The sequence below is a fragment of the Eumetopias jubatus genome, unplaced genomic scaffold (genome assembly GCF_037043125.1).
Source record: "Eumetopias jubatus isolate StellerSeaLion01/CBP00866 unplaced genomic scaffold, mEumJub1_p1.0 scaffold_1, whole genome shotgun sequence".
Lineage (NCBI taxonomy): Eukaryota > Metazoa > Chordata > Mammalia > Carnivora > Otariidae > Eumetopias > Eumetopias jubatus.
The window spans coordinates 178,092,015-178,114,463 of NW_028274807.1; the positions used below are offsets into that span (position 1 = coordinate 178,092,015).

Sequence of the window (22,449 nt, forward strand, 5' to 3'; positions counted from 1 at the left end):
GTGTGTGTGTGTGTGTGTGCAGTGCCTGTTCAGGTGTCTGCCCCAGTTCTCTATTGGATTTTTCATCTTTTTCCTTTGCTTCATAGGATTTTTAAAAGCTTAGTCTGGATACCAGGTCTTTATCAGGTTTGACTTGCAGACCTTTTCTCCCAGTTTGTGGCTTGTCTCTTTGCCTTCTCTTTATGGTGTATTCCAGTGAACCAGATCCCTTCATTGAACATAGTCAACTCTATCAGTCTTTTCTTATGGTTTGTGCTTTTAGTCTCTGTGAGGAAATATATTTTCTACTTTGAAGCTCTAAAGCTGCTATCCTGTATTTTCTTCCAAAAGCTTTATATAACTTTTGCCTTTCACAGAAAGGTGTGAGGCTGGCGTCGACTTCATTTTAGGATGGATCCTAGCATCAGTGGAGAAAATCCCATCTCTTCCCCATCAAAGGGCAGTGCCTCTTTCCCCTGTGTGTTTGGGGCTCTTTCTGGCCTTTCTTTTCTGGTCCATCGAGAGTCTCCCTGCACCAAGATCACACTAAGAGTGTCTGTTTCTGTAGTAACGCTTTGTTCCCCTGGGAGAAGGTCGCTCCCTGGTGCTGCCTTCTGGTACTCTTCTTGGCATTCTGTGTGTCCACGGACATGTCATGTTCAGCTTGTCAGAGTGACATATTTGTAGTGCTCTTAAGTGGAGCAATGGACTTACAAGTATTTGGTGTAGAATTCTTTAAATTATATGCATCTTAAAAAACTTTTAATATATTCAGTATTTAATAAAATAAAAATATTAAGAAGAGCCCCAAGAAGAAAGATCATATATTATAAAAAGCCTCCCTCTCCCCCAGATTCTGAAGGAAAGTAAATCAGAAATAGTAATGATGGGGAGGAAGAGGTTGGTTGGCTATCAAGATCTTTAAAAAGTATTAAAATATACTGCCTTATTTTTTTCCTTAAGATAAAGCATTCTTCATGTGCGTAAGAATTCTCTCAACGTCTACCATGTTGTAACAGAAGACAGCTGTAGGACCATAGTTAGAACTTGTATCTTTACAAACACATTGCTTAAGAGTTGGCATGTTTGCATGTTTCTATAGAAAGAAGTCTTAAGCAAAAATGTCTTTTTTTTTGTGAACAAACAATGCATAAACCATATAATGCAGACAAACACAATTCACGGCATTAAACCAATGAAAACAGAGTTAATTTGTCAGATATCTGGGAAGATGAGTTTCCTACCAGTGTTAAGCCATGTCCCACAGCCCAGATGAATTCCTGTTTTAGCATAGGTGATGATTCATTATTCCCCTCCTCTGCCCAAAAGTGTCCGTGGTGGGGCACATAACATTAGAAGTGACATTCATTCTAATAAAAGAAAACTCTAAATAATATGAACCAATTTTCCTTTATCAAGCAGCTGTTTACTCTTTGGGGACTCTGGAAGACCTAGATAGAAATTATCATCTTTCATAGCAATATTTCAGTTGGCATCAGGAGATGAAGAGCAGTGGCTGTCCGCCCTCCCATATCCGCCCCTCCACCCCGAATCACAATGGTACTTCACGTCTGGGATTCTCTTCTTTTTACCTAGTTAGGAAAGGCCTGGCATGAATAACTTCTATTTCCTATCCTCTCCCTGTTAGATACCAGCTACCATATGTTGCACTTACTTGCATGTATCAACGTGTTCCCATGTGTTACAGTTCCGTAACCAGTGGCGCCTCTGTTTCCCTGGACCCAGTGTTTCCTCCTTTTCCGTTTTCGCTCTAGCAACTTTCTAAGCCTAAACTTTGCAGTATAAGCCTAGGTATCTAGAAACTTCCCAGGCATTGAAGTTTAAATTGTCTGGCATGTCTGTCTAATCTCTCCCCCTCCCCCCCACCAATATAAGTTTCTGTTCTCGTTCCTCCCTGGAGTGGAACTGAGAGCAAGTGCCTGTTCCCCCTACAGTGCCGGGAGGGGGCAAACCTCAGGGAGAAGGCAAGGTGAAGAGCTAGCACATCATTTTCTCAGTTGGCCATCAAGTTTTAGAACCAACTCTCCTCCACATCCAACCACGGTTAAGAAACGTCCAGAGAAAGGAAGAAGCAATTCCAGCACTGTATTCTTTGTCCTTGAATTAACAGTGAAGGCCCAAGACTAATGCATTCCAGCGATTTGGATTTCTATGCTAATAGCAGTGGTAAATAACTGAGTGTGATCTGCCATGCATGTGGTCTATATACATGTGTTAGATGCAGAATCTCATGTAATTCTAACACAACCCCTTAAAGTACAGCTCCTGTTGTTACGTCCATTTTACAGATGGGACAACTGAGTGTTAATTAGAGAAGCAGATTCATGTGCCTGGGATCATACGGCTCCTACGGGGCACAGCCAGGATCCTAGCACAGGACTATCAGTCTCCAGCACACTGAACACTGTCCCCAGCATTGTACTAAATATCTGGCACTGTGATAGACAGCGAAGTGTACCTGTCCTAGGGGGCTTGCGTTCTGGGATGGCGGGAGGTCAGAAATTAAATCTTAACACTAATGAGCATATGATTATGTCATAAGGTAAACTTAAAGGAATATGGGTCTGCAACAGAAGTATCATCAAAAGACTGGACCAGGAAACTGTGCTCTGTTTTCTCCTTTATAAAAGGGAGGTTTAAAAAAAGGTTCCACAGCTATGGGGGTTACATGGTGTATTAGCCCGATACATCACTCAAGGGAAGTTCATCTTACTGTCTTATTAAAGCAAGAGAGGAGTTCCATCTGTGAGTCCCCTCTAGTTGTCCTGAGTCCAGCATTTACTAAGTGCCTGCTCTGTTCTCTGGGCCACATGCTGAGGGAAAGACAGAAAGCGGCCCCATGCTCACAGTGCTCTTGTCCTGGGCCCTGAACGGCATGGTGTCAACTATTATATGTTGTCCAACAAGCCAGGCGAGGCTCTGGGGACCAAGGGAGAAAGCCAGCATTCCTAGAGGAGGTGAAGGCAGGCAGGCCTCCAAAATTGGGTCTAAAAGGGTCATCATTATGGGTAGAAGGTCTCTGGGAGATAGGCCAATTGATGGCAGTAGATCCAGAAAGGGCAATTTATGCGGACCTCATTGGCCACCACTGTTGCTAAGTCATTCTTAGAAAGGAGCAGTGGCAAACAGGGCATTTGAAAGAAGTATGAAAGGCCAAGACTCTCCAAGAATGATAACGCAAAGGTGAATACACAGTATGTTTGGAAGAAATGCTCAGATTCTGTCCTTTGTTCCACATGTTATTTCTTGAACACCTCTACCATGCCAAGTAGGGGCAGCCACTGGTGATGATGCAGGCGTTGCAAAGCTAACAAAGTCATGATCCTCCCGGTTCTTACCACCTGGAGGTGGAAGGTGGTAAGACATTGCCAGGTCATCACACAGATGAACACGCACCAGTAACAGGCTCTGCAGGCGGCCAGTACCAAGCACCAGGGGCCCCCTATTTGGGGGTTAGGATCCAGTCCTGGTGGCCAGGCTGGGCTTCCTAACCATCTGACCACAAAGCAGTCCGCATTAGCCAGGCAGAAGCTCCAGGGCAGAAAGAGTCATGGATTTCTAGGAAGAGCATTTCATTAATGATACTTCCCCAGACATATGTCTCCTGTGCTCTCACGCATCCTGAAATGGCTTGGCTTCCAGGCTGCCATCCCAAGTTGGACACTTGCTTGCTGAGCTAAAGCAGATGAAAATACTTTGAAAGTATGAAGCAAGTGCTGTGTGGATGGGGGTAGGACCACACCGAATATTTAAATAAAGAAATGCTTTGGAAAGGCATGACTAATGTTAACCATATGCTCTCCAAACTAAAACTAATAAAGGGGACAGGGAAGATATGTTGTTCAATAAGAAATTTTTGAAAACGTATAGGGTTAGACATTCATAAAAATAAAGGGAGCCTGTGTTACCTGGATAGAGTGTGTACACAAAGCCTAGGACAGCAGCCAGAACAAGTAGACAGCCGGAAATTTCCCCTGGACACACACACGCAGTGGATGTTGCCACGGGAAAACACATTTTTCAGTGAGCTCATCTATGAGGCAAGATGAAATGAAGTCAGAGAAAAGCTTCCAGAGCTTCAGACTCTCGGTTTCTAACTCAGCTAAGAAAAGGTTTAAAGGGAAAAAATTCCTGACCCAAACAAAAGTCGGGGGGGTGGGGTGGGGGGAGAGAAATCTTACTGTTGCCTACAGCATCTAAAGGAAAACGTTGTGCCCCATCGCTGTTCTCTGCCATTCGGTGGGGGGGGGGGGGTCCCTGTTTTTGCTGCCGGCGGTCATTTCTTTTTCTCAGATCCACACAGCACTTTGCTGAAACATAGCCACAAGTGTGTTTCCACTCAGCTGGGCACACTTGCTAACTATGCTGGAGCATCAGAACTAGAGAGAGCACCCCAGTCCTCTCTTTCTCCCCTCTGACAACTTCACTCTTTCAGAAATTTGTTGTTAAATTCTTTTTCTGCTTTACGTTTGACATAATCAAAATCATGTACACATACTTCTCTCTCTCTCTCTCCATCTCTCTGCTCCCCTCCCTCTGTCTCTCTGTCTCTCCCCAGTCCCCACCTCCCTTCCTCCCTCCCTCTGTCTCTCTCTCTCTGTCTCCCTCCCTCCCTCCTTTTCTGTCTCTCTTTGGAAATCCCCTACATTTCCTTATATTGTAATTGCATTATCAAGTGTTGTGTTTGGATCATTAATTCCTTCCCAGATGATTTGCTCCTGGTGGGCTTCTAGCAAATTCTACCCATGTCTAATAAATCATCTTAGAAAATGCTGCAGGTTCTTCTCTGTCATAGGGACGGGAGCCCACATGCTAATTCCTGTGCCCTGCAAACAGTGTTATCCTCCTTCCTCTCATGAAAGCAACCCACTTAGCTTCTTCCTTAAAACTCACAATCTGACAGCAGAAGAGAGGCTTTGGCCAGCCTCTCATTGGAGTATTCCATGGCTCACCTCACTGGAATACACTCAAAGTTATTTTGTCATCTAAACAAGTTTCTCCCAAGTGGCCACAGGCAAGGGGTCCATCTCCTCTGTGTCCTGCTGGAGCCGAGAGTCAGGGAGATGTCTGAGGGGCCCACTACCCTGATGGGATGCTTCCATGTAACCAAAATGGAGAGCAAGGAAATGAAATCGGAAAGTTTTAACAGTTGAGTGTTCTTAGGAGGTGAAAGGATGTCAGGACATAGTTCTTACTCCCACCATGTGGCAGAAGAGTTGGAGCAGGGGATTGTGGAATTGTGTCTAGAAAGGCTGTTTAAGTTCATACTTTCCATAAACATCTTTTATTTTTAATTTCTGTTAAGATCAACAAACTTATCATGGGCTTTCTACATCCTGGGAGTTCTGTAAAGCTCGTTCTTTTAATGACTCTGCCATTCTCGTTGCCCAGAATTTAATCACCAAAAAAGTGAAGATCAATTATGATAATGTGGTCATGTTTTAAAGCCCTCAGTGTCTGTGAAGTTGAGAGGGAGAGTCATTTTATTCCCTATTTTAGAGGTGATAAATATCCTAGGATGTCATTATTCTTTTGGTGCCATTTATAAATCACATTTATAAATCTTTGAGAAAGAAGTACCACCTTAAGTTTATTTTTGATTCATAAAGGTTCTAAATCTTACCAATTTCTGTTCCTTCCACACCTCCAGAGTCCATCATTCTTATTCACTTTCATTGGTTCTTCTTTCTAAGCCAGTATTTCCAGAATTCTGTATTAATTTCTCACAGTGATCATTCAGTAACTCCATACTCCAGTGGAGATAACACAAAGAGAATTTATATAATCTCTTGATATAAACTTGTCTCTGGTTGCAGGGAAGGTATCTGCAAAATGTGAATCTTTTGGCAATTCACTAAAGATATATCTGGATTCATTACTGCATATAAGCACTCCTAAATGGAATAGTCTTATATAGCACAGATGAAGTACAAACTAGTAGGATGAAGTGTTTTTGTCTTTTAGAAATTTTATTCAAATTTAGAAATACATCTCAGCCTAGCAGAAGAGAGACACATATTTTCTCCTCTAACCAAAATTTTCCTCAACAAATCAAGCAACAGTTTGCAATTAAAAATAGAGAATGTTGTCACAATTCAGGACAAAACAAGAGGTTAGTTTTTGTGCTTTAATCATATCAACTAGATAAGCAATGAATTGTCTTGTTGCAGTGAATTTATTTCACACACACACACACACACAAAACCATCCCTCTCTAAAATGAGTCCATTGCCATAAGTTAAGAGAATAAAATACAGAGCCTGTCCATCCACTCTGAGGATGCTTGAGAAGCAAGGGCCATCCTGCTAACTGCAGACTTCAATTCTATAATTTTCTTCATGGGGATAATTAAGAGGGAAAAGAAGATCAGGAAAAATTTTCATAATAAAAATGCTGGAAATCGGTGCCTGGGTGGCTCAGTCATTAAGCGTCTGCCTTCAGCTCAGGTCATGATCCCAGGGTCCTGGGATCAAGCCCCACTGGGCTCCTTGCTCATCAGGAAGCCTGCTTCTCTCTCTCCTACTCCCCCTGCTTGTGTTCCCTCTCTCGCTGTCTCTCTCTCTGTCAAAAAAATTAATAAAATCTGTAAAAAAAAAAATGAAAATTACCCATCATAATGCCACTTTGAAATGTTGATGTTCAATAAAGATTAAAACTGAAAATCTGGGAATCGTGTGATTAGATATGGTTTACAACAGTTCTAAAACATCAATTATATGGGAAGCTCATGTGAAGAGCAAGGGGCTTCTTCCCCTTTTGAGGCTGAGGACTGTGTCCCATTTTGCAGAAGGAGTTGTTGAAATACCAGATGGAGTGGCTTTTTTAACCAGTTGGCACAGTAAACCATTATTCCTCCTATAATCTAACCTCAATATGGTTCTCCAGCAAAAGAATGGACATGCAGGATTCCAGAGTCCTAGGAAGCAGAGGCTCCAACAAAATGGTAGCTTCCACTGGACAGAAGCAGCGGATGGTGACAGGATGCTCTCACTGTGCACTTACAGGGGAGCCCCAAGAAGGAACCTTGATTTAGGATCCAGGACATTACAAGGAGTCTGTAGTCAAGGGGGAATCCAGTAGCAGGACAAGGAAAATTCTTGAGAAGCCTAGGATCTGCCTAGATCCTTATTCATTTCATGTTTTTTAAATTTACTACTTGGATTTGTTTCACACCTCGAGTGATTTATCTTAGCAAAGCAGTCTCTTTTGGAGTTAAGAAACCAAGTTCAAGCTCCCCAAACTACCATTTAATAGTTCTATGACCCTTAGGCAAGTCACTTACCCTCTTGAATCTCAGCTTCCTGTGAAAATGGAAATAACTCAAAGGGTGGTTGAGAGGGTCCCACTTCCTGAATCTCTCTTTGTTCTCCTTGGGCCACATCAGACACCTCTCGCCTAGTGTCTCCGATTGCAGTCTTCACACTTCACCTGCTAGGGTCATGTTTCTAAGAGGCAAACCTGAACGTGTATCCTCTCTGTCTGGTTAGTTCTCCACCCACCCCTTTTTAGTTGTCTCAGATTCAGAGCCCTTTCTGTGGCCTCCAGTGGTCAATGTGGTCTGCACCTGCCCACCCCTCCAGTCCTATCACACAACAGTCTCTATTCCACTTGTTCTGATGCTCAGTTGTGCCAGGTTTTCCCCCAGCCACAGGACCTTTGCACATGCTGTTCTTGCTGTCTGGAATATCCTCTCTTCTTTTTCTCCCCGTGTAAATCCTGTCTATTCTGCTGATTTGTGCTCAACATCTCTTTTTCAGAGGATCCCCCCATCCCAGTACCAGCCCCCTCCCCAACCCCAGCCAGGTTCTCTTTCCTTCTCTCAGATCATTTGCATCTGTCCCCTTCACCAGACTATGAACTTACTGGGGCAGCTCCCATTTCTGGTTTTGCTCACCAGTGCACTGGCCACCCCAGGCAGGGTACTGGGCACATGGTTGCACATGGTCATCACCAATATTTATTAAATCAGTAAGCACAGGAATGAGTGATTGAATATAAAATGCCTAAGCACAGTGGTGGTACATAGAAAATATTCTGAATGAATAATGATGTCTGACATTTCTAGGAAGTAAAAGGTAGGATCCCTACCATCAAGGCAGTTGTATTTCAAATCCCAGCCATGCTTTCTAGTTTTTCCCTGGTTTGGATCTTTTAAAAATGCTCTTTAGGAAATCAGAAGTGTTTGAGGTGATATATCATAATTTTATTGAGAAAGATAATTATGGACAAGCCAACTAATGGTTATTGTGTGAAAACAAAAGAAAAACTCACCCATTCATTCTCTCAACATGCAGTGCCAGTTTCATTTTCATGCTGGTACTAGGCCTTTCTCAATGGAGTTTTCTTTAACTGCTAAGACTACAAGGTAATCATTTACAACATTTTCTTTAAGGATTCTATCCCAGTCATTTTCATGGAAATTTTACTACTAGTTTGCAATGCAGGAGCAAAAATTAGTTTTTATCTATGTCCTATATGTCATAATTTTGTTTCTTGGAAGAAAACAGAAAACAAACAAAAAAGGTTCCAAACCACTGTTGAAGTAACACTAAAAGTTTAAGACACAAATCCACAAGAGCCAGAAAATTCTATGTCAAGTGCATCAGCTTTAGCTTTCATTTGTCCTGGCATTCATCGGTTTGTTTCCTGACATTTGTGTTATATAAAGATAGTTAGGAAATTTCATTGTCTTATTGAGAGGAATAAATAAGATCCAGGTCATTACGGTCAGTGAGCTTCTTGCAAAATTTGCTCTCTTGGCCTGGCTCCTGTACGATTCAAGGGCTTCAAAATGTCTGATGCTACTGATTTTCTTACTGCTCAAGAGTTTTCTGTTTTAACAAAAGACTCACCTTACATTCCTCCTAGTTGTACTGTTTTAAATGGTGTCCCATCGCTGGGGCTTCACAAAATACCTCAGGACATTTGTAGGACAAACATGCTAAAATTTGAAGGCACAACTTCGTAAGAAAAGAAATAAAAGAAAAATCAATTCGTCTGCCTTCAGCTTCTCTGCAGATAAGTAGGAAGGGGTGGGTGAGTGAAGACTTGTGTTTTCTCACTCTGCTCATTAAACGTGTCCCATTACCAAGGTGAGTTTCTGGGAAAAGTCAGCTGGCTTAGCCACCTTGGGTCCACGTGGCCCAGCTCACCCATTCGCACCGAGGTGCCAACAGTGAATGTTGTTCTTGGGCGAGGAACTTTGTTTCTTCTCATCAGAGCTTTGAGTTTCTCCTCTGAGGCTGGCCTGTCCCCCCTTGTGATGATGACTCTTTTTCACTCTGCTCTCCCATCATGTTTCCACCTGATCTTACCTTTCAGCTGAGGCCAGATAACAGTGCTCAGCTGTGCAGCTCAGTGGTAAGAGGGAGAGCACATATACTTGAACTTGGGCAGACATGGTTCAAATCCCATCTCTACTGCTTATGAGCTGCACTATTTTTAAGATGCTGCTTTTAGCAACTTGGGATTTTATTTTCTCATCTATAAAAAACAGATAATACCTCAGACCTCACCAGTGATCTTCTTATTGAGAAGATGGGATAGGACCAGGCGTAGAAAGCATTTAGCACAGTGCCTGGCCCAAAGCAAGCATGCCGTACGAGTAGTTCAGAATATCACATCCTTGAGATGGATGCTAGGCTCCATCTATGGATCCATCTGTGTCTTTCCCATAGACATGAGTGTAACATAAAATCTTTTTTATTGATGTTCTTACACAATTTATTTGCAGTAAAGTTTTTACTGAAATTTGGTGGCTAGAATGTTTAGGAACCACATGGGGGCTAGTATCTCCTGTAAAAGTGCTGACTATAAGCCAGACTCCCTTCACAGTGAATCTTCACAACTCCATTTACAGATGAGGCACAGAGAGAACGTGTCCAAGTTTGCAAGGTTATGACAATGGCTGACATTCAGCACTGTGCTGAGAGCTTTACTTTACACTGTTTAGTGGTTACAAAATCCCTAGGAGGTAAATGCTTTACTATCCTCCATCTTCAGGGGGTAGAGTAATTTACCCGGTCTCGCATCTGGTAAATGGTAGAGCAGAGATTCAGGCCCGTGTGTGTCTCACCCCAGAGCCCAGACAGTGGTCACTCTCACCCAGTGTTACTGAGCTTTGGGGTTACCACTTTCTCAGTGGGACAGAGTGCCTGGCACATTGTGGGTTCTATGCTGAGTGAAATAAGTCAATCAGAGAAAGACATGTATCACATGACCTCACTGATATGAGGAATTCTTAATCTCAGGAAAGAAACTGAGTGTTACTGGAGTGGTTGGGGGTGGGAGGGATGGGGTGGCTGGGGTGATAGACATTGGGGAGGGTATGTGCTACGGTGAGCGCTGTGAATTGTGCAAGACTGTTGAATCACAGTTCTGTACTTCTGAAACAAATAACGCAACATATTTTAAGAAAAAAGAAAAAGAAGAAGATAACAGGAGAGGAAGAAAAGGGGAGTATGTCAGAGGGGGAGACGAACCATGAGAGATGATGGACTCTGAAAAACAAACTGAGGGTTCTAGAGGGGAGGGGGGTAGGGGGATGGGTTAGCCTGGTGATGGGTATTGAGGAGGGCACGTTCTGCATGGAGCACTGGGTGTTATGAACAAACAATGAATCATGGAACACTGCACCAAAAACTAACGATGTAATATATGGTGATTAACATAACAATAAAAAAATTAAAAAAAAAAAAAAAGCTACCTAACATTTATTGAGTGCACACTCTGCCAGGGCACGACCCTAATGACTTTCTATGTATGGCTTAATGAATTCTAACAACAAACCAATGAGTTAGGTCCTCCTGTTGACCCAACTTACAGATAAGAAAACTGAGTCACCAGGAGGGTGACTTGCTCAAGACGACATAACACATAAGTGACATAGCCTACATTTAAACTGAGGCAGTCAGACCCTAGAGCTGAAGGGTCTTAGCACATGTAGAACTCCTTCCTCTTCTTAATGCACCTTCATGCAGTCTCCATTAGGATCCTGTTTGAAACTTCAACGCCCACGGTCACATGAAACATCATTAAACACTTTTTTTTAAATACTCTTTTAATTTCGGCATGACAACGATTTTTTTTTTTGATGGAGGAGTCTTCCTACATGTCCTCTTCTCTGATGATGAGAGCCTGGCAGGTAGAATTTTATTCTAAACACTGCCCTCGTCTTTGAGGAAAACAGCTAACAAATTTAAATGAAAAGATATATTTATGAGACCAATACGAGGTTTACACCAGGGAGTTGGAAATGACATAATAAAATGGTTTTCATAAGGCCTTGGGTGTGATGCTTGCAAAAAAGCAACCATGCCTTTCTCCCTTGATTGGTGGCTGTATGGCTTTTATAGTGGGAGATAATGCCAATATGGATCGTTAAATGCAATAAAATGGACGTGTAAAAAGAAGCATGGCTACCTCTGAACGAAGCGTGGATCTGCCCATTCAACGTAGAAGCTGCTGGCCCCCTGCATCAAAGGTCTGCAGATATGCAAATGCTCGTTGGCCTCCCGATTTCATCTATAAAATGCAGGTCATTTTACATTATCTTCCTCATGAGAAGAGCGCCTGAGCGTGCTTAGAATAGTGGCCGGCATAGAGGGGGCACTGTACCACTGTTGACGTTCTCATGATTGAAGTGTCCCAAACTCCTGCATGTTACTTCAGCTCTTCTGGCCACGCACCAGATAGCAAGGTGAGCAATGGAGCACAGAAAGATAATGCCTGTTCTCCCAGACGCTGCAACAGGTAGTAGTAGGGAAAGAGACCTTTCTCCAGCCCTTCTGGGGTAGGGAATGAGGTAACTGAGCCACCACGCAGTCCCTTCTGTGTGTCCAGAGACCAGGTCATCACGTGCATCCACTACACCTACTCCTGACCTGGTGATGGCCCCAAGTGGGACCACGGCCAGCCCTTTGAGCACTTCAGTGGGAATTAGAAAAAGGCTCCCTTTCCTCTGAGCCCACCCACCCTGCTCCCCTTCTTGTCTGGGCTCCTTGCTCACAGCTTAGTCTGCACAACTCTAAGTAGGGATCCAGGAGAGAGAGAGGACATGGGGGAACAGGGCAGAGGGACAGGGAGGGGAAAAGAAGAGAGAGGGAGAGGAAGAAGAAAGTGGTTAAGGAAAACCATTTTTACATCTTCTGATTTTCTGTGGGGTCTATAACTTCGGTCTTTCTTGTCTCCTTCCCTTATATGGGAAGTTTTGTGTTTTCACCTGAAGTGGCCCCACCTTGTCTCCTACAATACAGAACCTACAGAGTACAGGAAGGCTTGAGTAGAGCCGCCTTGGTCCTTTGCAGACACTCCATGACCTTTCTGGGCCTCACGTTTTACATTGTCCAAAAAGCAAAGGATACTTTCCTTGATGCCATGTTGATCATATCAAGAATGGTGCCATGTACAAATTTATATTGAAAATGCTTCTTACTAAATATGTCTGTATGTATGTAAAAAATACAAAACATGTATTTTCATTTGAAATTTGGGGATTTTTTTTTTAAAGATTGTATTTATTTGACAGAGACACAGCGAGAGAGGGAACACAAGCAGGGGGAGTGGGAGAGGGAGAAGCAGGCTTTCCGCTGAGCAGGGAGCCCGACGCGGGGCTCGATCCCAGAACCCTGGGATCATGACCCGAGCTGAAGGCAGACGCTTAACGACTGAGCCACCCAGGCTCCCCTGAAATTTGGAAATTCTAAAGGAGACTCAACCAGATTTGTATTCAGCTCAGCTAAGCATAGAAGATCACAGAGCAGAAAATGTTGAATTTTTGTTTAAGAGTAGACAGGACCATGAAATGGTAGCAGATGTGCCCAGTGGGGAAATGCGATGGTCTACAAACGAGTGAATAGGTCGCTCAGGTGACCTGCTGCCTTTCTGCTGCTATACTAAGGTCTGGGTGTACTACAGGGGGCGAAAGACACCGTTCATGCCGTCATGGAGTTCAGAGCCTGGTGAGAACATACAGGCAATCACTAGAAAAGTGTGTGATTGCACATCAAGAAAATGCTGTGAATTCTACTCCTTGACATCTCATTGCATGAATATTCTCCAGCATCACTAAACTCACGTGTAGAAATGGACAACGGGCAGATTGTTGGACCATAAGGACTGGTCAGGGTTTTTCCAGATGAGTATAAAGAATAAGAGAAGGGCAAGGATGGTTAGAAGTATTTGGAAAACTGTCTTCCAGGAGTGAACCGTGATGGGCTGTGGAATATAATCGACCATATTTAACTGGCTTTAAACCTGAAACCATCCCGTGCTGCAGGGGCATTAAAGATATGACTGGAGAAGACACTGATGTTCCAAAGAACTTAGGAGTCATAGAAAGTAGGGTGATTTAGCTATAGACACACCTTGTTTCCAAGTACTCAACACTGGGCTTTCCTATAATAGATTGAGTTGCATCTTTAAATCATCACCTTTAAGATGATGTAAAAATGTGCATGTTAATTTTAAGATTCCGAGTGGTTCAGATATACTGTAGTTTAATGGACATTTGGATATCATCACTTAAAATGGGACTTTGGCATGATGACATCAAGGCTTCCAAAAGGAGAGAAACAGAATACTGTTGATTAAGGTAGATTTTTTTTTTTAACCTGAGAAGAAAGCATTTTATAATTTTAGGACTAATGCTACCTTTAAAAAAACTTAAAAAGAACATGTATGATTTTTAGCCTCTTTCTTTAAGACATGTCATCCATTTTATTATTCAGAGGCTGGCAGCCAGGAATAGTCTGTATTTAGGAAGTAAAGTAAGGGATTTTAAAATGTGCGATACTTAGGTTAGACATAAGGAAGGCTCCTCTAACAGGAAAATTTCCTAGGCTATAAGTTCAGTTGTTCAGGTGACGCAGAATGCAGTAAGGTGGGGGAATCTTTCAGTTGTGGAAATACCAAACCCAGGGAAATAATATCAGGACGCATTTAGAAATTACTGTGGACAAACTCTAGTGTGGTCCGTGTTAGAAATCAAACACACTGCTACAGATTTAAGCGTTTACAACATAAGAATTGAGATCTATAGAAGTATAGTCTATTTATACGTAGACCTCACATGGGAAAGTGAGTGCTTTCCACAGAAATCCGTTAATTTAAACACCATTTGTTTATTAAGACTCCTCTTCCTTATTAAACATACTATCTACATTTTAGATAAGTTAACCTTCCCTTTATCAAGCCCCAGAGCAGACTATATATTTGAAATAAATTAAGACAGACAAGGAGTTTCCTGAATGAAAAAAAATTTTTTACTTCAACCCAAATCAGAGCTTGAAACCTTTTACTTTTCGGTATGTTGTTTATTATTGTCTGTTGCTTCCAGTGGGATCTAAGTTTTAATTAGTTGACAACATAGGTGTGATATTTTACAGAATGAAATCACTGCCCCTGTATTTAATTAAATGAGCCCTATAAAATTTGTGTTTTAGCCAGGGGCATAATTGATAGTAGGCTGGATTTAAAATTGCATTCGCGCTTTCCATTGGGGTCGTTTCCACATGCAGTGGAAAGAGAGGTGATTGCAGTACCTTGATCCTCAGAAACCAGATGCCTTCCCATAAATAGATACTTATTTTCTAATTTAGAGAGAGCGTGGTATGTCTTTTCCAAATATTTCATATTAAAGTATCCTGTCTGCTCACAGTTAGGTTGTAGGGCTCTCTGCAAGCTTTCTGGGCGCCTCTTTTGAAAGGCGACACTAAAGGTGCATGACATGACTTTCACCAGTGGCATTTCTAGGTAGATATCCGTGATGATCCGGCTTCTCTCTGGGTTGTGGGCTCCATTTGTGTTCCAGCATGTGTAGTCTTTGGGAGCAAACTGGCCACCTCAGCAGATCAGATCCTTTACTAGATGTCTTGGGAAAATGCTGTCCACGACACATTCCTTCTGGCCCTTTCTTGAGTGGCTCACACATGCTGGGGCCTCATTTTTCCACAAGAAATTCTCCCAAGTGGCATCCTGTCTGCCAAGAGAGGAACAACTCTCACTAAATAACCTCAGCAAATACTTACTCAGGGATTGAATGACTACAAGATGGACCAAGGGGTTGTCAATGCAATCTGTCCCCAAATGGAAAATCCCACCCGTTTTGCATCAGTTCTCAGGGCAATGGAAAAGACAGTCATGAGTGTCTCATACAAAGAGCATCGAGCAAGTTACCCCGGCCTCATGGGAACCAGGCAGGAATCATTCCACGCCCATGGCATAATTGTCTTGTCCCAGGAGACCTTCCACTAAAGGACCTCTTGGAGGTTCCTTAGTGTCATGTCATATTTATGGCAGTGATGTTTGCCTTGAGACAGACTGATTGGATTTTCACCATAATTGCACCTAAGTCCCCAGGGACCAGCCAGAGCCTTAGGTGAGTAACTTAAGCCTTTAATTTATAATAAAGTTTGCAATCAGCATTTCTTGTTCCAAAACATTCCATTTACTTGGTTTTAGAGCTGCATAAACTGTTTTAAAAGCAATCTGCTCAATTGGGCGAGTTAATGATGTTTAATTTGACTGGGCCAAACGTCACCGGATGAGCATTGCCACGCATTCCATCTGTAATTGCAGGCATCATCAGGGCCTCGCTGCTGTGTAATGTAGATGTAATGCTAATCCCGGGCATAAACGGCTGTCATTCTCGGCGGTTGACAGTGTACCGGCATCATCCCCTCGCGAAGGCCCTCGGTGATGTGATTCCAAGATGACAGTGTAATAAGTGTTATATGCACAAGGTAATTCAAAACAAATTTGGCTGTAAAAATGGATCATCTAGGATGGTAAACTCTCCCGCCTTGTCTCATCGTCCTTTAAGAGAACGTAATGATCCCTAAAATACCCTGTCAAGAAGCTTGTGTGGCAGGGCTCAAGTCTTGTAAAATTTATCTCTTGCACCCCCAAAGCCCCGCCGGAGAATCCCAACTTGAGGACTCTAGGATATTTACGTGTATGTTGGTAGTCCAGGAACAGGAGATGGGCAGGGAGCCTCTCGGTATGCAAATGAGACTACCTAGTTAGGCTGCATTTTGCTTCTTTGATTTATAGATCATTTTCTCCTGGGGAAATGTGACTCTTCTGGTATAGGATCCCCATTAGCACTGGTATCTTAGTAAATTTCTTATTATTTGCATGTTAGGCACTATAAGTAGATTATCTCATCAAACTTTATAATAACCCTAAGAGGCACAACACTATAATTACATTTATTTTTGTGGGCGAGGTAACTGAGACGCAGAACAAACTGTTCAAAGTCCACATTCAGGATTGCAACCCTACCCTGATTTCACGCTTGCAGACCCTGTGCCCTCTGTCCCTGAGCTGTAATTTAAGGAGGGAGGGGCTCACCTAGATTGTGCCCAGGCTTTAGTTGAACTGCGTTGGATTCACATACACACATGGCACTGGGCTTCTGAAATTGTTCTCATGGGCACAGGTGTCCGAAATGCCTTTCTGGGGAACCCAGCATGGTGGTGACATCCTGGAGTGGGACAAGAGGTCATTTCATGATCACCCCAACATTCCAGGCCTCCCTTTAGGTTTACTACCCTCTTTCTTCATCCTGGGCCGTAGAGATGCTATGGATGTTGTTGCATCAACACCTTTGAATAATGCCAAAAATGGGACGGATTCAGAAAAGCCTTCTTGCTTTTTGGAATTGTGTGCATAGAGACCCAGGGCAGCTGTTTGCCCCTGAGAATCCTCTTAGCTTAGACTGATTCAGGCGGGTCCTTTATATTTCTTTTTCTAGGTACCATTTAAACATCTGCTCAGTCTCGTAGCACTGATTTATAAAATCTACCTAAGTAATAGTTGCCATCACTTTTCTATGAAAATGAGCTGATTAAGATACACTCCCAATCAGAAAAGCATTTTCACTAATTCTTTTATACAGATAGAAGGATGTATCTAGGAACGAATCAGAATACATTCCTGCCTAATTTTACAATACATCTCTGTGATACTTACCTATTGGGATGTTTTGGGCTGCAAGCAGTGAAGATTTAAGTTAAAATGATCGATGTATAAGGAATTCAGGACTGAATATGGTAAGAAATTTGCGGTTAAGCGGTTCTAAGCTTGGTTAGTTCATTTGCTCAGTGATACCATCAGAGACCCCAATTCTCCCATTTTTCTGCTCCAAATCCCTCAGTATGTTGTTAATTTGGCCCCAGAGACCGGCTCTCAACATGATCCCGACATACTCCCATGAATCCAAGCAATACATGCAGATGATTTGGCCAGAGGCAGAAGAGGGCCATCCCTGCCTATTTAAAGAACAAACAAAACTTCAGAAGCTCCCTAGCAGATTCCTCATCTTACCCTATCAGCCAGAATTATGTTTTATGCCCATGCCTAAATCCATCACTAAAGGAATAAGACCACCATAATAAGCCAAGGTTAATCAAGCCCACACCTCAGTCTCCCCAGGAGGGAAAGCTCTCTGATCTGATGGAAAGAAAACAAAACCCCATCTCCCTTAGCTGAGAGGAAGAAGGTGAGGCAAGGGGGGATGTTTGTTGACCAGGTAGCTAACATTGTCCGGTGTTATATTTGCAAGACCTAATCGTATATGTAAAAAGTAGACTCCTAGGATGGGTTCTTCTTTAGACACAACTAGAAGGGTCCTGAATGAAAATCTCATGTTCATTCCTTTTTGGCAAAAGACCTGGTATTTATGTATGAATAGAGAAAGCACATATTAGACAGATCTTGCAGGACCCATTCAAAAGTCTTCATGTCTGAGGGCACCTGGGTGGTCCATTCAGTTAAGCATCTGCCTTCAGCTCAGGTCATGATCTCGGGGTGCTGGGATGGAGCCCTGAGTGGAGTCGGGCTCCCTGCTCAGCAGGGAGTCTGCTTCTCCCTCTGCCCCTTCCTCTGCTCACGCGTATTCTCTCTCTCTCTCAAATAAATAAAAACTTAAAAAAAAAAAGTCTTCATGTGTGAGTTCATTGGGAGTACTCCTGCCTTCGGTACAAGCCATCCCTGGTGACCACCGAGGGCAGAAGACAAGCTTGGCTAGCTGGCAGTGCCCACACCCACATCTCCCACATGTGCTGTCTGTGGCATTAATTTAACCAAGGGACAAATTGACTATCACACTGTAAGTTCCTGTATTACTTGACCCCTGGTCAGTATGGAAAATACGGCTCAGAGAGTTCTGCCACAGCACGAATTTCGCAGATCTTCAAGTTGCTGTTTAACCAACACCCCCTTCCCTCCCAACCCAAGCCCTCAGCACTCTGGGCTCCGAGCAAGGAGGGGGTCAAGATGGTCAGCTAGTTCAGAAAGCTGGAAAGAATTCTTTTGTGTCCGTTTGTCCTCTTCTCAAAGGAGGAAGAGGGAAGACAGTTGTGATGTTAAACCCTGGTGTTCCCAGTCCTCCAGGGTAGAGGATGGGAGAGTTTGGTGCTTCAGCCATTCACTTACTTACTGGTGCACTTGAGCCATTTCGTAGCCCGTAGTTCTTGTTCTGCCGGACTCTCTTGTGTTGCAAGTAAATTACTTAAGTAGATTGAATCCAGATCATTAATAATCTCCACTGGCATGATGCACTTGGGCTTCATTACAAGGAAAGAGTCCGACATCTGTTCTTCAACCCAGCAGTTGTTTACAAGATACTCGGTCCTAAGAGTTCTTTTCCCTGTAGGGCCAGAGTGAAGGGGCTTAGCAAAAAATAGAAAAATGGCTGCATAATCCATACTTGTGTTTTGCTCGGACACAGAGAAACCCAAAGTGCTCTCTGCTTCGGAGGATGGACCTAATTGTCAGTGTGCCCTGAAGTACAAGATACTGGGGGACTAGGGGGAGGATGCGTATGCCCGACAGGAAAAGGTTCAGTGTTCATTTTGACATTTATAAATAAATACTAAAAACATGCCTATTGAAAAAAACAGAGTATTAATCTAAGAGATTTATGTTCAAGAACTCCTATGTTAAATGACATGAATTTGTCAGTGTTGCTCTCCAGAGATTTGAGAAGCTCAGGAACTTCTGCCGAGGTATAGTCTGAAGAGTATGGTTCCTGTACGATCATTTTGTATCTGACTTTAAAAAGCAAGCCAACCCCTGGGGAATAATATTGAAATGTGTCGGAGCCTGGTAAGGTTCCTGCAAGCGCAGTCATTAGACATTACCAAGCTCCTGGAACATAACATCCTATTCCTTTGCCATGGGAGATGGGAGGGCAAGGTAAATTAAAGAGCTGGACTAAGAGGTTGCTTGGAATGACTTCATTTTCTAGAAATAAGGTTCTGGCTTCTGTTTCATCTTGTGTAAGCTGTGCTAAAGATAGCCACATTGAGTTTAGATTGGATGCCGCATCCAGGATTCTTTCCAATGGTACAAAGTTGTGACCCACCACTAACTAGCTGTGTGATCTCCTGTGGTTAATCCGAAGCTGTTAGAGGAGAGAGATGAACATAATTTTGGTTCTGCCAACTTCCCAGACCACATTGAGGGAAGTGTTAAGTGGTAGCTTCAGGTCAGTCATGCGGCAGACGGTGGACACTCTGTAAGTAAAAGCACTTGGGGATGCAGCAGCGGCTCAGGCTGTACACAGTGGGAAACAAGACAGCAATTAATTTCCCACACATCGGCCAGAATGCCAGCCATTTCTGGACCTCCTTGATATCTGCCATGTCCACCTACGGCCCGGATTATCATTTACTTAGTATATTTGATTGACTTAAAAAAAAAGCAATTTATTTAAAAAGGAAACTTCATATCACTTCCATAAAAGGAAAGCTAATGTCACCTGACATGATACACCCCATTAACACATAACAATGTAATTAATTTCTAGTTAGCTATTATTGCCTGATAAAGGCTCTGAGCCCGGAGGCTGCTCTTTTCTCTCACAGGCAAGATTTAGCAGGTGATGAAACTGTGTTAAAGACATTCCAGTAGGAAGCCAAGACTTCCCCACTGTGACATTTATCATTTAATGCCAGATCTGTATCCCTCCAAACTCACTCCCATCCCACTAGACATTCCTTAGGAAACCTAAAACAGAATTGGAATTCTCTCACACCCTCAAGTTGTTCTTCCTTTTAGCTTGCTTACACAGGAGCACAATCTTCCCAGCTTCTGCTTGACTATGATCCTCTGTCACCCTAAATATTTGTCCACAGGTCAACGGTAAAGACTTATCCAGAGCGACTCATGACCAGGCTGTGGAAGCTTTCAAGACCGCCAAAGAGCCCATTGTGGTACAGGTGTTGAGGAGAACGCCTCGGACCAAAATGTTCACACCTCCGTCAGAGTCGCAGCTGGTGGACACAGGAACCCAAACCGACATCACCTTCGAGCACATCATGGCCCTCACCAAGATGTCCTCTCCCACCCCACCTGTGCTGGATGCCTATCTCCTGCCAGAGGAGTAAGTCACATGGTCTTGTGGCACTAATGTTTATAAGCATGGTAAAGAAGTCCAGTGAAGTTGTTTTCTTTTTCCATGTGAAAAACATTAGCGGGTCTTATAATTTTCCTCCAAGTTGCCCGTGTTTTATTGTTTATAGAGGCAGTCAATTGAGTCCTGCTCAAAACCGCTCTGACATATTAATTACTTTATTATAACCCTGGAGCAGAGTTATTCAAATTATATTCTAAGAGCAAAATTACTTACCAATGTCATAAAAGTTATTTCAGAATAAAATTTAATCACCGCAAAAGGCAATGTGAAGGTTTTGTGTTATAACTAGAGGGAATGCTGATGGTTCTTTTAAATAGACAACAAAGTAATTCGGGAGTGTAAAGAGAGCCCTGAAGGGTGTGCATTCCGCTTTCTGGGGTCTCGTTTCAAACCTGGATCCGTGTTAATAAGCCCACACGTGCCTCATATAAGTGCCGCATTTACCAGTTAAGTAACAGCTGTGATCCAACACCCCCCCACGAATTACTTTACACATGACTCTCCTCTTACCTTACTTCCTGCCAGGGAGAGAGAGAGTGGAGCTCAGAGCCTTCAAGTCAGATGAGCCTGATGCTCAAACTGATAACTAGCCAGGCAGCTGGGCAGTTCACTTTATCCCCATTTTAATGTAGGAAAAATAATAATAGAACCCAGTGTGTAAGAGTGTTGGGTTAGAGGAAATAATGTGTGGGAAGTTCTCACCATGACATGGTAAGCACTCAGGAGAGAGCAGCAATCATTAATTTAGTGAGTGAGATGAAATATCTGGGGAAAGAAGAGCGAGAAATTTTCTAAGACCACTGGCTGAGAAGATGTCCACTTTACCGTAGAGCTTGGAGCACATGATTTTGCCCGTGTGAGGACAGGATGTCCCCTTCCCTGCCTTAGTCTCTCTAGGTGACGGAAGAGTCCCTCCTGGCTCTTCCTGTCTTGTTCCTGATTCCGATCACTAATGTGATGCTTTATTTCCAAGGGCATTTTACCTCTCCCAAGGCAAACCTCTGAGTGCTACCTGTTGGGTTTCTGTTAGTAACTCAGTAGCTGGAGTGAGCCCACGTTTCCTGTGGTTCCACCAGCTTCCAGACCAGAGGCTTGCCTTTCATCCCATGGTGTTGCCCGCTAGCTATCATGGGAGTCCAGGACTAACTCCCCAGGCCTGACAGTGGGGAAGGGGAAAGAAAGGGTCCCCTCTCTGACATCCACGCTCAGTGTACACAGGAGTGTGCAAAGAAGATGGCTCCTTCCATGCAGTGAGGAAGTGCATACACACCCGTTCTCCTCAGCTGAAGTTGGCATCTGGACTGAGAGGCAGGTCTGGCTCACCTGGACTCCCAGCTCTTAGCCACACTACTACTCTTTGGCATCCCAGTTGACCCTATGAAAGAATTGCCCGATTCACCGAACCACAATCATTCAAGCCAGTTCTTTGACTTTATAGAGCAAAACTGCCTCTTGAGTATTGATGAGGCGTTTGCAGCGGCTCCCGCCTCTCAGATGTTGAACTGTCACAGTGACGGGCCTTTTAGAAGCCAAACCCTTAATTTCCTCTTAAGTCTGGTTAACATGACATGACCTACCCCCAAGGGGCAACTTGAGAAATCTCAGTGGAGTCCAGAGGTCAGGCCTCTCCAGGTTCTGGCTGCAAGGTCAGAGCAGAGGAAAGAGCGCGCCTCGGGATAGAAAGGGGAGTGTTAACGTGATGCTTGAAAGCCCAGGCCCTCCAGTGGCGTCCTCCAGTCCTAAAAGCCCCTTAAGTGCTGGCAGGAAATTTACCTGATAGGTCCAGAAAATTGAAAGCCAGCCCTTGTTTGACCATTCATGTCTGATCTGGTGTTTCAAAACTAAGTGCCTGGGAGGGAAGACCAGAGCCCACTAATTGCTGTGCTGATGTTTGAGAACAAGATGCTTTGAGTCCCCAGTCAACAATCAGGCTGCAGCTCTCCACCCACGTCTGGGACCTCTCAGAGCTGCTGACTGAGCCTGTTTACGATTCCCACTGCCTCTGCTCCTAGAGGTTCCAAAGAGGTGGT

The 22,449-nt window shown here is 43.5% G+C and overlaps 1 protein-coding gene across 3 annotated transcripts in view; it reads left to right on the forward strand.

Moving 5' to 3' along the window:
* Positions 1-22,449, forward strand: part of PDZRN3 (PDZ domain containing ring finger 3) — a 240,091-nt gene that overhangs the window by 200,454 nt on the left and 17,188 nt on the right. For all 3 annotated transcript variants that reach the window (XM_028101784.1, XM_028101785.1, XM_028101786.1), the window contains one exon: positions 20,139-20,386. In XM_028101784.1, the coding sequence (XP_027957585.1) occupies positions 20,139-20,386 (248 nt within the window). The remainder of the gene's footprint in view (positions 1-20,138; positions 20,387-22,449) is intronic.